Genomic DNA, 14,545 nt, shown 5'->3' with positions numbered 1-14,545 from the left:
GACCGGTAGTGTATGTATGAGTACTACTATAGCCCCTCCACTCTAAAATGTTAGACCGGTAGTGTATGTATGAGTACTACTATAGCCCTTCCACTCTAAAACGTCTGACCGGTAGTGTATATATGAGTACTACTATAGCCCCTCCACTCTAAAACGTTAGACCGGTAGTGTATGTATGAGTACTACTATAGCCCCTCCACTCTAAAACGTCTGACCGGTAGTGTATGTATGAGTACTACTATAGCCCCTCCACTCTAAAACGTCTGACCGGTAGTGTATGTATGAGTACTACTATAGCCCCTCCACTCTAAAACGTCTGACCGGTAGTGTATATATGAGTACTACTATAGCCCCTCCACTCTGAAACGTCTGACCGGTAGTGTATGTATGAGTACTACTATAGCCCCTCCACTCTAAAACGTCTGACCGGTAGTGTATGTATGAGTACTACTATAGCCCCTCCACTCTAAAACGTTTGACCGGTAGTGTATATATGAGTACTACTATAACCCCTCCACTCTAAAACGTTAGACCGGTAGTGTATATATGAGTACTACTATAGCCCCTCCACTCTAAAACGTTAGACCAGTAGTGTATGTATGAGTACTACTATAGCCCCTCCACTCTAAAACGTCTGACCGGTAGTGTATATATGAGTACTACTATAGCCCCTCCACTCTAAAATGTTAGACCGGTAGTGTATATATGAGTACTACTATAGCCCCTCCACTCTAAAATGTCAGAGTGTATGTATGAGTACTACTATAGCCCCTCCACTCTAAAATGTTAGACCGGTAGTGTATATATGAGTACTACTATAGCCCCTCCACTCTAAAATGTTTGACCGGTAGTGTTACTACTATAGCCCCTCCACTCTAAAACGTTAGACCGGTAGTGTATATATGAGTACTACTATAGCCCCTCCACTCTAAAACGTCTGACCGGTAGTGTATATATGAGTACTACTATAGCCCCTCCACTCTAAAACGTTTGACCGGTAGTGTTACTACTATAGCCCCTCCACTCTAAAATGTTTGACCGGTAGTGTATATATGAGTACTCCTATAACCCCTCCACTCTAAAACGTCTGACCGGTAGTGTATATATGAGTACTCCTATAGCCCCTCTGAATCTAAAGTATTTCAGATCACCTAGATACCATTTCCTTTTTCTTCAGGTAGTTTGTTTGGTCCTGTCTCTATGGCACAACACAGTAATACAGCTCACTACAGAGTCACTGGACATGAAGGACCACCATTTCATTTCAGAGCTCAATCTCACTCACTTTCCCTCAGCAGAGAGCTGCTTCTGAGTACTAGAATAACCCCTCTAAATCTATCACTCAGCAGAGACCTGCTTCTGAGTACTAGAATAACCCCTCTAAATCTATCACTCAGCAGAGACCTGCTTCTGAGTACTAGAATAACCCCTCTAAATCTATCACTCAGCAGAGAGCTGCTTCTATCTACTAGGAAAATGAAGATGTCGTTTTCCGTCCCATGTAGCTCCCCTCGGCAGCTCAGGGAAAATGAAGGCAGGGAATTGAAATCCCCAGTCTGTCTGATATCGTGGTACTTGAATCGCCAAATGACTAAGTGTTGCTTTCCATTCTGCTGTTTTCTCCAGGAATCACCTCCCTGGGAGCACAGTTCGCCAAACTCCCTAAGGGACTCAAGCATTTAAACTTTTCCAAAACCTCATTGTCACCCAAAGGTAATGACTGGAGTTTCTCACATTCTGACACTTGCATGGAAAACTTGTATTCAACGTCCTTACAATGAACCACAGACAGTTCTCTAATGTTTAACATCCACAGGGCAGTTCTCTAATGTTTAACATCCACAGGGCTGTTCTCTAATGTTTAACATCCACAGGGCTGTTCTCTAATGTTTAACATCCACAGGGCTGTTCTCTAATGTTTAACATCCACAGGGCTGTTCTCTAATGTTTAACATCCACAGGGCTGTTCTCTAATGTTTAACATCCACAGGGCTGTTCTCTAATGTTTAACATCCACAGGGCTGTTCTCTAATGTTTAACATCCACAGGGCTGCTTGCAGTGGAATCATCTCACAGCAAGCATTGACTTATGTTGTTGTTGATATTGTTGTTTACATTGTTGTCTATATTGTTTATATTGTTGTCTATATTGTTGTCTATATTGTTTATATTGTTATTTATATTGTTGTCTATATTGTTGTCTATATTGTTGACTATATTGTTTATATTGTTGTTTATATTGTTGTCTATATTGTTGTTTACATTGTTGTCTATTGTTGTCTATATTGTTGTCTATATTGTTGTCTATATTGTTGTCTATATTGTTTATGTTGTTGTCGATATTGTTGTTTACATTGTTGTTTACATTGTTGTCTATATTGTTTATATTGTTGTCTATATTGTTGTTTATATTGTTGTCTATATAGTTGTCTATATTGTTGTCTATATTGTTGTCTATATTGTTGTTTATATTGTTGTCTATATAGTTGTCTATATAGTTGTCTATATTGTTGTTTATATTGTTGTTTATATTGTTGTTTACATTGTTGTCTATATTGTTGTTTACATTGTTGTTTATATTGTTGTTTACATTGTTGTCTGTATTGTTGTTAGGTTCAAAATATTCACCAAAGGTTAAAGCACATTTATAAACTGGGTGGTTCGAGCCCTGTATGCTGATTGGCTGAAAGCCATAGTATATTTAAGCAATAAGGCCATGTTGATTGGCTGAAAGCCATGGTATATTTAAGCAATAAATGGCCAATATACCACGGCTAAGGGCTTTTCATAGGCACAGCCCTTAGTCGTGGTTTATTGGCCATATATCACAAACCCCTGAGGTGCCTTATTGCTGTTATAAACCGGTTACCAACATAATTACAGCAGTAAAAATAACTGTTTTGTCGTACCTGTGGTATACGGTCTGATACACTACGGCTGTCAGCCAATCAGCATATAGGGCTCAAACCACCCAGTTTATAATAGACAGTATACCACGGGTAAGATAAAACATGTATTTTTACTGCTCTAACTACGTTGGTAACCAGTTTATAACAGCAATAAGGTACCTCAGGGGTTTGTGGTGTATGGTCAATATACCACGGATAAGGACTGTATCCAGGCACTCCGTGTTGCGTCGTGCTTTAAGAACAGCCCTTAGCCGTGGTATATAGGCCACACCCCCTCGTACCTTATTGCTTAGTTGAGCATCATCAGCAATTACTCAGTGTTCCTCTGTTCACACCTCTGATTAAACTGTTCACACCAACCAGCATGTTGTTAGTAATATAGCCCTAATTAATGACACTGTTACTGCAGAGGGAGGGTGCCTAATGGAACAGCACTGTTACTGCAGAGGGAGGGTGCCTAATGGAACAGCACTGTTACTGCAGAGGGAGGGAGCCTAATGGAACAGCACTGTTACTGCAGAGGGAGGGAGCCTAATGGAACAGCACTGTTACTGCAGAGGGAGGGAGTCTAATGGAACAGCACTGTTACTGCAGAGGGAGGGAGTCTAATGGAACAGCACTGTTACTGCAGAGGGAGGGAGTCTAATGGAACAGCACTGTTACTGCAGAGGGAGGGAGCCTAATGGAACAGCACTGTTACTGCAGAGGGAGGGAGTCTAAAGGAACAGCACTGTTACTGCAGAGGGAGGGAGCCTAATGGAACAGCACTGTTACTGCAGAGGGAGGGAGTCTAAAGGAACAGCACTGTTACTGCAGAGGGAGGGAGCCTAATGGAACAGCACTGAGAAATTGGTGATGGAAGTCCGTCAAGCCCCCACTTTCAGTCTCACTCTCAACCAGACAAAATGTAAACCACCTTAAATAACCATAACCTCATAACCTGCCTCCCTCCCCGGCCCCGACTTCATCACTGAGGAAGATGATGATGCTCATGTTGCTTCTATAGTAAATCCTCTCCTCTCCTCTCCTCTCCTCTCCTCTCCTCTCCTCTCCTCTCCTCTCCTCTCCTCTCCTCTCCTCTCCTCTCCTCTCCTCTCCTCTCCTCTCCTCTCCTCTCCTCTCCTCTCCTCTCCTCTCCTCTCCTCTCCTCTCCTCTCCTCTCCTCTCCTCTCCTCTCTATTTCTCTGTAATGGCCTGTAATGAATTGAGTTCCATAGATCAACTTCCGGCATGCTTCAGAATGCCCCCTAAGGCCTGGCATTTATCTGTCTATTGATTGGTTCTCCCAGGAGAGAGGCCAGTTCCTCAGAGTTCACACTGACTTATGGGAGTTTGATTCTGGGCCAGAGAGATCCCTCACTGTCTGTCTAACCCCCTATAGCCAGAGAGATCCCTCACTGTCTGTCTAACCCCGTATAGCCAGAGAGATCCCTCACTGTCTGTCTAACCCTGTATAGCCAGAGAGATCCCTCACTGTCTGTCTAACCCCGTATAGCCAGAGAGATCCCTCACTGTCTGTCTAACTCCCTATAGCCAGAGAGATCCCTCACTGTCTGTCTAACCCCGTATAGCCAGAGAGATCCCTCACTGTCTGTCTAACCCCGTATAGCCAGAGAGATCCCTCACTGTCTGTCTAACCCCCTATAGCCAGAGAGATCCCTCACTGTCTGTCTAACCCCCTATAGCCAGAGAGATCCCTCACTGTCTGTCTAACCCCATATAGCCAGAGAGATCCCTCACTGTCTGTCTAACCCCCTATAGCCAGAGAGATCCCTCACTGTCTGTCTAACCCCCTATAGCCAGAGAGATCCCTCACTGTCTGTCTAACCCCCTATAGCCAGAGAGATCCCTCACTGTCTGTCTAACCCCCTATAGCCAGAGAGATCCCTCACTGTCTGTCTAACCCCTATAGCCAGAGAGATCCTCACTGTCTGTCTAACCCCCTATAGCCAGAGAGATCCCTCACTGTCTGTCTAACCCCCTATAGCCAGAGATCCCTCACTGTCTGTCTAACCCCCTATAGCTAGAGAGATCCCTCACTGTCTGTCTAACCCCATATAGCCAGAGAAATCCCTCACTGTCTGTCTAACCCCCTATAGCCAGAGAGATCCCTCACTGTCTGTCTAACCCTCTATAGCCAGAGAGATCCCTCACTGTCTGTCTAACCCCCTATAGCCAGAGAGATCCCTCACTGTCTGTCTAACCCTCTATAGCCAGAGAGATCCCTCACTGTCTGTCTAACCCCCTATAGTCAGAGAGATCCCTCACTGTCTGTCTAACCCCCTATAGTCAGAGAGATCCCTCACTGTCTGTCTAACCCCCTATAGCCAGAGAGATCCCTCACTGTCTGTCTAACCCCCAGTATAGCCAGAAGATCCCTCACTGTCTGTCTAACCCCCTATAGCTAGAGAGATCCTCACTGTCTGTCTAACCCCTATAGCTAGAGAGATCCCAAAGTCACTGTCTGTCTAACCCCATATAGCCAGATATGAGATCCCTCACTGTCTGTCTAACCCCCTATAGCCAGTGATAGAGATCCCTCACTGTCTGTCTAACCCCCTATAGCCAGAGAGATCCCTCACTGTCTGTCTAACCCTCTATAGCCAGAGAGTGTGTCCCTCACTATCTGTCTAACCCCTATAGCCAGAGAGAGTCCCTCACTGTCTGTCTAACCCTCTATAGCCAGAGAGATCCCTCACTTTATCTGTCTGTAACCCCGGGTGGTAGCCTGGAGGGCAGATCCCCCGGTGACTGTCTGTCTAACCCTCTCTATAGCCAGAGCAGATCCCGTCACTGTCTGTCTAACCCTCTATCTGTAGCCAGAGAGTGCTTTTGGTGACAAGCCCTTTTTCAGCCTCCTGAGGTTGAACCGCTCTATAGCCAGAGCTGATCCCAATTCAGTTTGTCTGTGATGTGTATGCTTAAAACCTACCCTCTCCATACTGTTCCATCGATGTGGATCCTCACTGTTTGAAGTCCACAATCATCTCCTTAGTTTTGTCAGTTGAGTGTGAGATTTTCCTGACACCACACTCCAAGGGCCCTCACTCCTCCCTGTCTAACCCTTGTTGGTAATCAAGCCAGTTGTAGATTGATTGACAGGCTGTCTAACTCTATAACAGGTAGATTGTTGACAGGCTGTCTAACTCTATAGCCAGGTAGATTGTTGTACCCAGTTGCACAGGCTGTCGAACCCAGGGTCTATAACCAGGTAGATTGGTGTGAATGCAGGCTGTCGATGAACAGCATTCTATTCATTCTCAGGTAGATTGTTGACAGGCTGTCTAACCCTCTAATACCAGGTAGATCTGTGTTTGATGTGACATTGTGCCACTAATAACCCTGGCAATGCTCATGCCCTACAGTATATGTGGCTCTTCACTGTGAGATATGACTGGTTGAGAATCAGGCCATGTGCTGACCTTCCTGTTGTCTTCACTGTGAGATATGACTGGTTGAAAATCAGGTGACCTTCCTGTTGTCTTCACTATGAGATATGACTGGTTGAGAATCAGGCCATGTGCTGACCTTCCTGTTGTCTTCACTGTGAGATATGACTGGTTGAGAATCAGGTGACCTTCCTGTTGTCTTCACTGTGAGATATGACTGGTTGAGAATCAGGCCATGTGCTGACCTTTCTGTTGTCTTCACTGGGTTACCTGGTGGTGTTACCTGGTGGTGTTACCTGGTGGTGTTACCTGGTGGTGATACCTGTTGGTGATACCTGGTGGTGTTACCTGGTAGTGTTACTTGGTAGTGTTACCTGGTGGTGATACCTGGTGGTGTTACCTGGTGATACCTGGTGGTGTTACCTGGTAGTGTTACTTGGTAGTGTTACCTGGTGGTGATACCTGGTGGTGATACCTGGTGATACCTGGTTGTGTTACCTGGTGGTGATACCTGGTGGTGATACCTGGTGGTGTTACCTAGTGGTGATACCTGGTGGTGTTACCTAGTGGTGATACCTGGTGGTGTTACCTGGTGGTGATACCTGGTGGTGTTACCTGGTGGTGATACCTGGTGGTGTTACCTGGTGGTGATACCTGGTGGTGTTACCTGGTGGTGATACCTGGTAGTGATACCTGGTGATGACCTGGTTGTGTTACCTGGTGGTGATACCTGGTGGTGATACCTGGTGGTGATACCTGGTGGTGTTACCTAGTGGTGATACCTGGTGGTGTTACCTGGTGGTGATACCTGGTGGTGTTACCTGGTGGTGATACCTGGTGGTGTTACCTGGTGGTGATACCTGGTGGTGTTACCTGGTGGTGATACCTGGTGGTGTTACCTGGTGGTGATACCTGGTAGTGATACCTGGTGGTGTTACCTGGTGGTGATACCTGGTGGTGATACCTGGTGGTGTTACCTGGTGGTGATACCTGGTGGTGTTACCTGGTGGTGATACCTGGTGGTGTTACCTGGTGGTGATACCTGGTGGTGATACCTGGTGGTGTTACCTGGTGGTGATACCTGGTGGTGATACCTGGTGGTGTTACCTGGTGGTGATACCTGGTGGTGTTACCTGGTGGTGTTACCTGGTGGTGTTACCTGGTAGTGATACCTGGTGGTGATACCTGTTGGTGATACCTGTTGGTGTTACCTGGTAGTGTTACCTGGTAGTGTTACATGGTAGTGTTACCTGGTGGTGTTACCTGGTGGTGATACCTGGTGGTGTTACCTGGTGGTGTTACCTGGTGGTGATACCTGGTGGTGATACCTGGTGGTGTTACCTGGTGGTGTTACCTGGTGCTGTTACCTGGTGGTGATACCTGGTGCTGTTACCTGGTGGTGATACCTGGTGGTGTTACCTGGTGGTGTTACCTGGTGCTGATACCTGGTGGTGTTACCTGGTGGTGTTACCTGGTGCTGATACCTGGTGGTGTTACCTGGTGATGATACCTGGTGGTGTTACCTGGTATCCTGGTGGTGTTACCTGGTGCTGATACCTGGTGGTGTTACCTGGTATCCTGGTGGTGTTACCTGGTATCCTGGTAGTGTTACCTGGTATCCTGGTGGTGTTACCTGGTGGTGTTACCTGGTGGTGTTACCTGGTGCTGATACCTGGTGGTGTTACCTGGTGCTGTTACCTGGTGGTGTTACCTGGTATCCTGGTGGTGTTACCTGGTGATACCTGGTGGTCTTACCTGGTGGTGATACCTGGTGGTGTTACCTGGTGGTGATACCTGGTGGTGTTACCTGGTGGTGATACCTGGTGGTGATACCTGGTGGTGTTACCTGGTGGTGTTACCTGGTGGTGATACCTGGTGGTGATACCTGGTGGTGATACCTGGTGGTGTTACCTGGTGGTGATACCTGGTGGTGATACCTGGTGGTGTTACCTGGTGCTGATACCTGGTGGTGTTACCTGGTGCTGTTACCTGGTGGTGTTACCTGGTATCCTGGTGGTGTTACCTGGTGATACCTGGTGGTCTTACCTGGTGGTGATACCTGGTGGTGTTACCTGGTGGTGATACCTGGTGGTGTTACCTGGTGGTGTTACCTGGTGGTGTTACCTGGTGGTGATACCTGGTGGTGATACCTGGTGGTGATACCTGGTGGTGTTACCTGGTGGTGATACCTGGTGGTGATACCTGGTGGTGTTACCATCCTCTAGACCTTCCACAGGAACATAAACGTAACATTTTACCTGTAAACCTTTTGCTTTCTATGCATTCATTTTATTAAAGGCGAAAGTTCACCACTGTGTTACATTAGAGCACCGTCTACCCTGTTCTCTGTACCCAGGCCTGTATTACTGTACATTACCTCTCTGTCTCTAACCATCCTCTACCCTGTTCTCTGTACCCAGGCCTGTATTACTGTACATTATCTCTGTCTCTAAACATCCTCTAGCCTGTTCTCTGTACCCAGGCCTGTATTACTGTACATTATCTCTCTGTCTCTAACCATCCTCTACCCTGTTCTCTGTACCCAGGCCTGTATTACTGTACATTATCTCTCTGTCTCTAACCATCCTCTACCCTGTTCTCTGTACCCAGGCCTGTATTACTGTACATTATCTCTCTGTCTCTAACCATCCTCTACCCTGTTCTCTGTACCCAGGCCTGGGTCTCTAACAGGCTGTATTACTGTACATTATCTCTCTGTCTCTAACCATCCTCTACCCTGTTCTCTGTACCCAGGGGGGAACAGGCCTGTATTACTGTACATTATCTCTCTGTCTCTAACCATCCTCTACCCTGTTCTCTGTACCCAGGGGGGAACAGGCCTGTATTACTGTACATTACCTCTCTGTCTCTAACCATCCTCTACCCTGTTCTCTGTACCCAGGCCTGTATTACTGTACATTATCTCTCTGTCTCTAACCATCCTCTACCCCTCTGTACCCAGGCCTGTATTACTGTACATTATCTCTCTGTCTCTAACCATCCTCTAGCCTGTTCTCTGTACCCAGGCCTGTATTACTGTACATTATCTCTGTCTCTAACCATCCTCTACCCTGTTCTCTGTACCCAGGCCTGTATTACTGTACATTACCTCTCTGTCTCTAACCATCCTCTACCCTGTTCTCTGTACCCAGGCCTGTATTACTGTACATTACCTCTCTGTCTCTAAACATCCTCTAGCCTGTTCTCTGTACCCAGGCCTGTATTACTGTACATTATCTCTCTGTCTCTAACCATCCTCTACCCCTCTGTGTGTTGTCCCAGGGGTGAACAGCCTTGCCCAGTCACTGAGTGCCAACCAGTCCATCCCCAGCACCCTCAGTCACCTGGACCTCTCAGGGAACATACTGCGGGCAGACGACATCCCGGTAGGTGGCGACATGGTCACATCTGTCTTGGTCACTTCCTTAATAACTGAGTCATAATGGGTAGAGTTGAGAGGAGAAAGGGACGTTTTGTTCATTTGCACAGATATCGAAACAAGACTTAACTGAAGATGGGAGAGATCCAGCAGTACCCGGTCGTCTAGTCTTCACACACCGAGTCCTATTGCGTCGTCTCCCCTCCTCCGAGCCAGGGAGACGCACAACACAACCATAGTCCGAATCACACTGACATCTAGCATCAATCATACCACATCGATTGTGTTCACTAGTCTCTCTACCCAGCTCAGTGTTGATGCCTGTGTCTCCGTGGCGAGGCTGTAGTCAGCTGGGTTTAAATCAGTCATCTGACTCTGTGGGATCACCTTGTAGATCTTGACACACTGTGAGCTACTAGAGACTGATGGGAAGGTTGATGTCAGAGGACAAGTCCTTCTGATTGGCTTAAAGGGTGATGGATTAGAAGCCTTCACTTTCTGAGACCGTCAGGCCTGATGGAGCTTTGTTCAGGGGTTCCCATGGGAACGCAGGCCTATACACACACCACACACACACACATCTGATGACATCAGTGCTCTCAGTATAGCTGTTGATTACAATCTTGAAGGGTCACCCATGACAACCCCTGACAAGAGATACTATGGCCTTCAGAGGAATCACTATATGTTGACAGGAAGCAGTATTACCTGTTACCTTTAGACAGCATCAGGTCATTGTTTATCCAGACAGTATTACCTGTTACCTATAGACAGCATCAGACCATCATTCATCCATCCAGACAGTATTACCTGTTACCTTTAGACAGCAGCAGGCCATTGTTTATCCAGACAGTATTACCTGTTACCTATAGACAGCATCAGGCCATCATTTATCCAGACAGTATCACCTGTTACCTATAGACAGCATCAGGCCATCATTTATCCAGACAGTATTACCTGTTACCTATAGACAGCATCAGATCATAATTTATCCAGACAGTATTACCTGTTACCTATAGACAGCATCAGACCATAATTTATCCAGACAGTATTACCTGTTACCTTTAGACAGCATCAGACCATAATTTATCCAGACAGTATTACCTGTTACCTATAGACAGCATCAGACCATAATTTATCCAGACAGTATTACCTGTTACCTATAGACAGCATCAGACCATAATTTATCCAGACAGTATTACCTGTTACCTATAGACAGCATCAGGCCATCATTTATCCAGACAGTATTACCTGTTACCTATAGACAGCATCAGACCATAATTTATCCAGACAGTATTACCTGTTACCTATAGACAGCAGCAGGCCATAATTTATCCAGACAGTATTACCTGTTACCTATAGACAGCATCAGACCATCATTTATCCATCCAGACAGTATTACCTGTTACCTATAGACAGCATCAGGCCATCATTTATCCAGATAGTATTACCTGTTACCTATAGACAGCATCAGACCATAATTTATCCAGACAGTATTACCTGTTACCTATAGACAGCATCAGACCATAATTTATCCAGACAGTATTACCTGTTACCTTTAGACATCATCAGGCCATTGTTTATCCAGACAGTATCACCTGTTACCTTTAGACAGCATCAGGCCATTGTTTATCCAGGCAGTATTACCTGTTACCTTTAGACAGCATCAGACCATCATTTATCCAGACAGACTGTCTTGTTGCTAAAACTTTTTTTCCTCAATTTTTCTACCAGCATTTCTACCATTTCCTGGGCCAACCCAACAGCCTGACGACTCTGGACTTGTCCAACACAGACTGTTCTCTGGACCTGGTAAGTGAGACCATAGTCTGGTGTGCATTTCCTGCGTGTGTGTGTGTGTTCCTGTCGCCTAGTGATGGATCTTAATCCCGCTTCAGAAGCGGCATGACTTTACAGACAAGTGAAAGGCCGTTCATGTCTCCAGAGAAGGTTTCGTGTCGGCGTTTAAATAGCCGTAGTGTTGCCTACCCTAAAAGACAAAACAAACAGGCCTTAACCAAGGTGTTTCCGAGGAGCGACGTACCAGGATATCTGAATAGACTCATCGATACAGCCTACTGTAGTTTCATATGAGGAGACAAATACACCACCAACCACTCAGAGGGAGGGAGAGAGAGGAGGGGCAGGCAGAACAATGTGCATTTATCTGGTCATCTGTGTCTCACTAAGTAAAATGTAAATGTGTCACCTAAAGTTACCTAAAGTTACCCTAAAGTAACCTAAAGTAACCTAAAGTAACCTAAAGTAACCCTAAAGTAACCTAAAGTAACCTAAAGTTACCCTAAAGTTACCTAAAGTAACCCTGAAGTAACCCTAAAGTAACCTTAACCTAAAGTAACCTAGAGTAACCCTGAAGTAACCCTAAAGTAACCCTAAAGTAACCTAAAGTAACCTAAAGTAACCTAAAGTAACCTAAAGTAACCCTGAAGTAACCCTGAAGTAACCCTAAAGTAACCTAAAGTAACCTAAAGTAACCCTAAAGTAACCCTAAATTAACCCTAAAGTCACCTAAAGTTACCCTAAAGTCACCCTAAAGTCACCCTAAAGTTACCCTAAAGTTGCCCAAAGTTACCCTAAAGTTACCTTAAAGTTACCCTAAAGTTACCTTAAAGTTACCTTAAAGTAACCTAAAGTTACCTAAAGTTACCTTAAAGTAACCTAAAGTTACCCTAAAGTTACCCTAAAGTTACCTAAAGTTACCCTAAAGTTACCTTAAAGTAACCCTAAAGTAACCCTAAAGTAACCTAAAGTAACCCTAAAGTAACCCTAAAGTCACCCTAAAGTTACCCTAAAGTTACCTAAACTAACCTAAAGTTACCTAAAGTTACCCTAAAGTAACCCTAAAGTTACCTAAAGTAACCTAAAGTAACCTAAAGTTACCCTAAAGTTACCCTAAAGTAACCCTAAAGTTACCTAAAGTTACCTAAAGTAACCCTAAAGTTACCCTAAAGTTACCTAAAGTAACCTAAAGTTACCCTAAAGTTACCTTAAAGTTACCTAAATTAACCCTAAAGTTACCCTAAAGTTAACCTAAAGTAACTTAGTTACCCTAAAGTCACCTAACGTTACCTAAAGTTACCCTAAAGTCACCTTAAAGTCACCTTAAAGTCACCTTAAGTCACCCTAAAGTCACCCTAAAGTTACCTAAAGTTACCCTAACGTTACCTAAAGTTACCTAAAGTTACCCGAAAGTTACCTAAAGTTACCTAAAGTCACCTTAAAGTTACCTAAAGTTACCCTAACATAACCTAAAGTTCGCCTCTTCCTCTGGTTTTATAGCCATATAATTGTAGTTAGACTATAACATGGAAAATTATGTTTTGTAATAACAGCACTGATTTTAATTATGTGGGGGAGGGGAGATAAAACATTTGGTTATGGATTTTTCTGAACATTAAGGATCCCAACTTTGTTTAAATGTTTTTTTAACTGGTTTGCTCCAAAGCCTTACCAGAACGTTTGATCAGTGATACATTGTAACCACTCCCATGAACCACCATGTCCATGGACCTTACCAGAACGTTTGATCAGTGATACATTGTAACCACTCCCATGAACCACCATGTCCATGGGCCTTACGAGAACGTTTGATCAGTGATACATTGTAACCACTCCCATGAACCACCATGTCCATGGACCTTACCAGAACGTTTGATCAGTGATACATTGAACCACCATGTCCAACCACTCCCACTCCCATGAACCACCATGTCCATGGCCAGATGGTGTTGAATCAAACAGGATAGACTAAGATGTTGACCAAACTGGCCGCTTTGCGTGCGTGAGCATTGTAAAATAAATGTACACATACATGTCATTCAGTCATTTCATCCAAGTCCCTCTGTGTGTTAATGGCTAATGGTTAATAAATGACTTAAATGTAAATGTAAATGTAAAGGCTAAAGCTGGTATCTGTGCTAATCCACTCCTCTGTATTATAGGTGTGTTAATGCTAATGGCTAATGCTAGTGGCTAAAGCTGGTATCTGTGCTAATCCACTCCTCTGTATTATAGGTGTGTTAATGCTAATGGATAATGCTAGTGGCTAAAGCTGGTATCTGTGCTAATCCACTCCTCTGTATTATAGGTGTGTTAATGCTAATGGCTAATGCTAGTGGCTAAAGCTGGTATCTGTGCTAATCCACTCCTCTGTATTATAGGTGTCTTAATGCTAATGGATAATGCTAGTGGCTAAAGCTGGTATCTGTGCTAATCCACTCCTCTGTATTATAGGTGTGTTAATGCTAATGGCTAATGCTAGTGGCTAAAGCTGGTATCTGTGCTAATCCACTCCTCTGTATTATAGGTGTGTTAATGCTAATGGCTAATGCTAGTGGCTAAAGCTGGTATCTGTGCTAATCCACTCCTCTGTATTATAGGTGTGTTAATGCTAATGGATAATGCTAGTGGATAAAGCTGGTATCTGTGCTAATCCAGTCCTCTGTATTATAGCTGTGTTAATGCTAATGGATAATGCTAGTGGCTAAAGCTGGTATCTGTGCTAATCCACTCCTCTCTATTATAGGTCTGTTAATGCTAATAGCTAATGCTAATATCTGTTCTAACCAATTCCTCTGTATTCCAGGTGTGTTCTGCTCTCCTGAGGGGCTCCGTCCAGAACCTCTGTCCTCAACATGTCCAAGAGTGTATTTGCACATAGGTGAGACCCACGACATCCCATAATATAACAACCAGCAGTAGAGTAGGGTATCTCCCACATGGCCCAGTTGGTCACAAAGTGTTAGTTCTTATATGGCTGCCACCAAAGACCCCATTTTGTGGCTTTGCAGCTGTAGTCAGATTGTAATGTATTTAAATATGAATATATTAATATTTAGCTAGTCTGT

At 44.6% G+C, this 14,545-nt stretch overlaps 1 protein-coding gene across 1 annotated transcript in view; it reads left to right on the top strand.

Moving 5' to 3' along the window:
- LOC124029099 (F-actin-uncapping protein LRRC16A-like) overlaps positions 1 to 14,344 on the top strand; it is a gene marked incomplete at both ends in the record, with an annotated part of 17,891 nt that extends 3,547 nt beyond the window's left edge. Inside the window, 4 exons of the mRNA XM_046340938.1 lie at positions 1,627 to 1,713; positions 9,581 to 9,684; positions 11,412 to 11,489; positions 14,284 to 14,344. Coding sequence (XP_046196894.1) covers positions 1,627 to 1,713; positions 9,581 to 9,684; positions 11,412 to 11,489; positions 14,284 to 14,344 — 330 coding nt within the window. The remainder of the gene's footprint in view (positions 1 to 1,626; positions 1,714 to 9,580; positions 9,685 to 11,411; positions 11,490 to 14,283) is intronic.
- Between the last annotated feature and the right edge of the window lie 201 nt (positions 14,345 to 14,545).

The sequence above is a fragment of the Oncorhynchus gorbuscha genome, unplaced genomic scaffold (genome assembly GCF_021184085.1).
Source record: "Oncorhynchus gorbuscha isolate QuinsamMale2020 ecotype Even-year unplaced genomic scaffold, OgorEven_v1.0 Un_scaffold_5504, whole genome shotgun sequence".
Taxonomy (NCBI): domain Eukaryota; kingdom Metazoa; phylum Chordata; class Actinopteri; order Salmoniformes; family Salmonidae; genus Oncorhynchus; species Oncorhynchus gorbuscha.
Note: the sequence above shows the minus strand (reverse complement) of the source record. Positions and strands in the feature narration are given on the sequence as shown.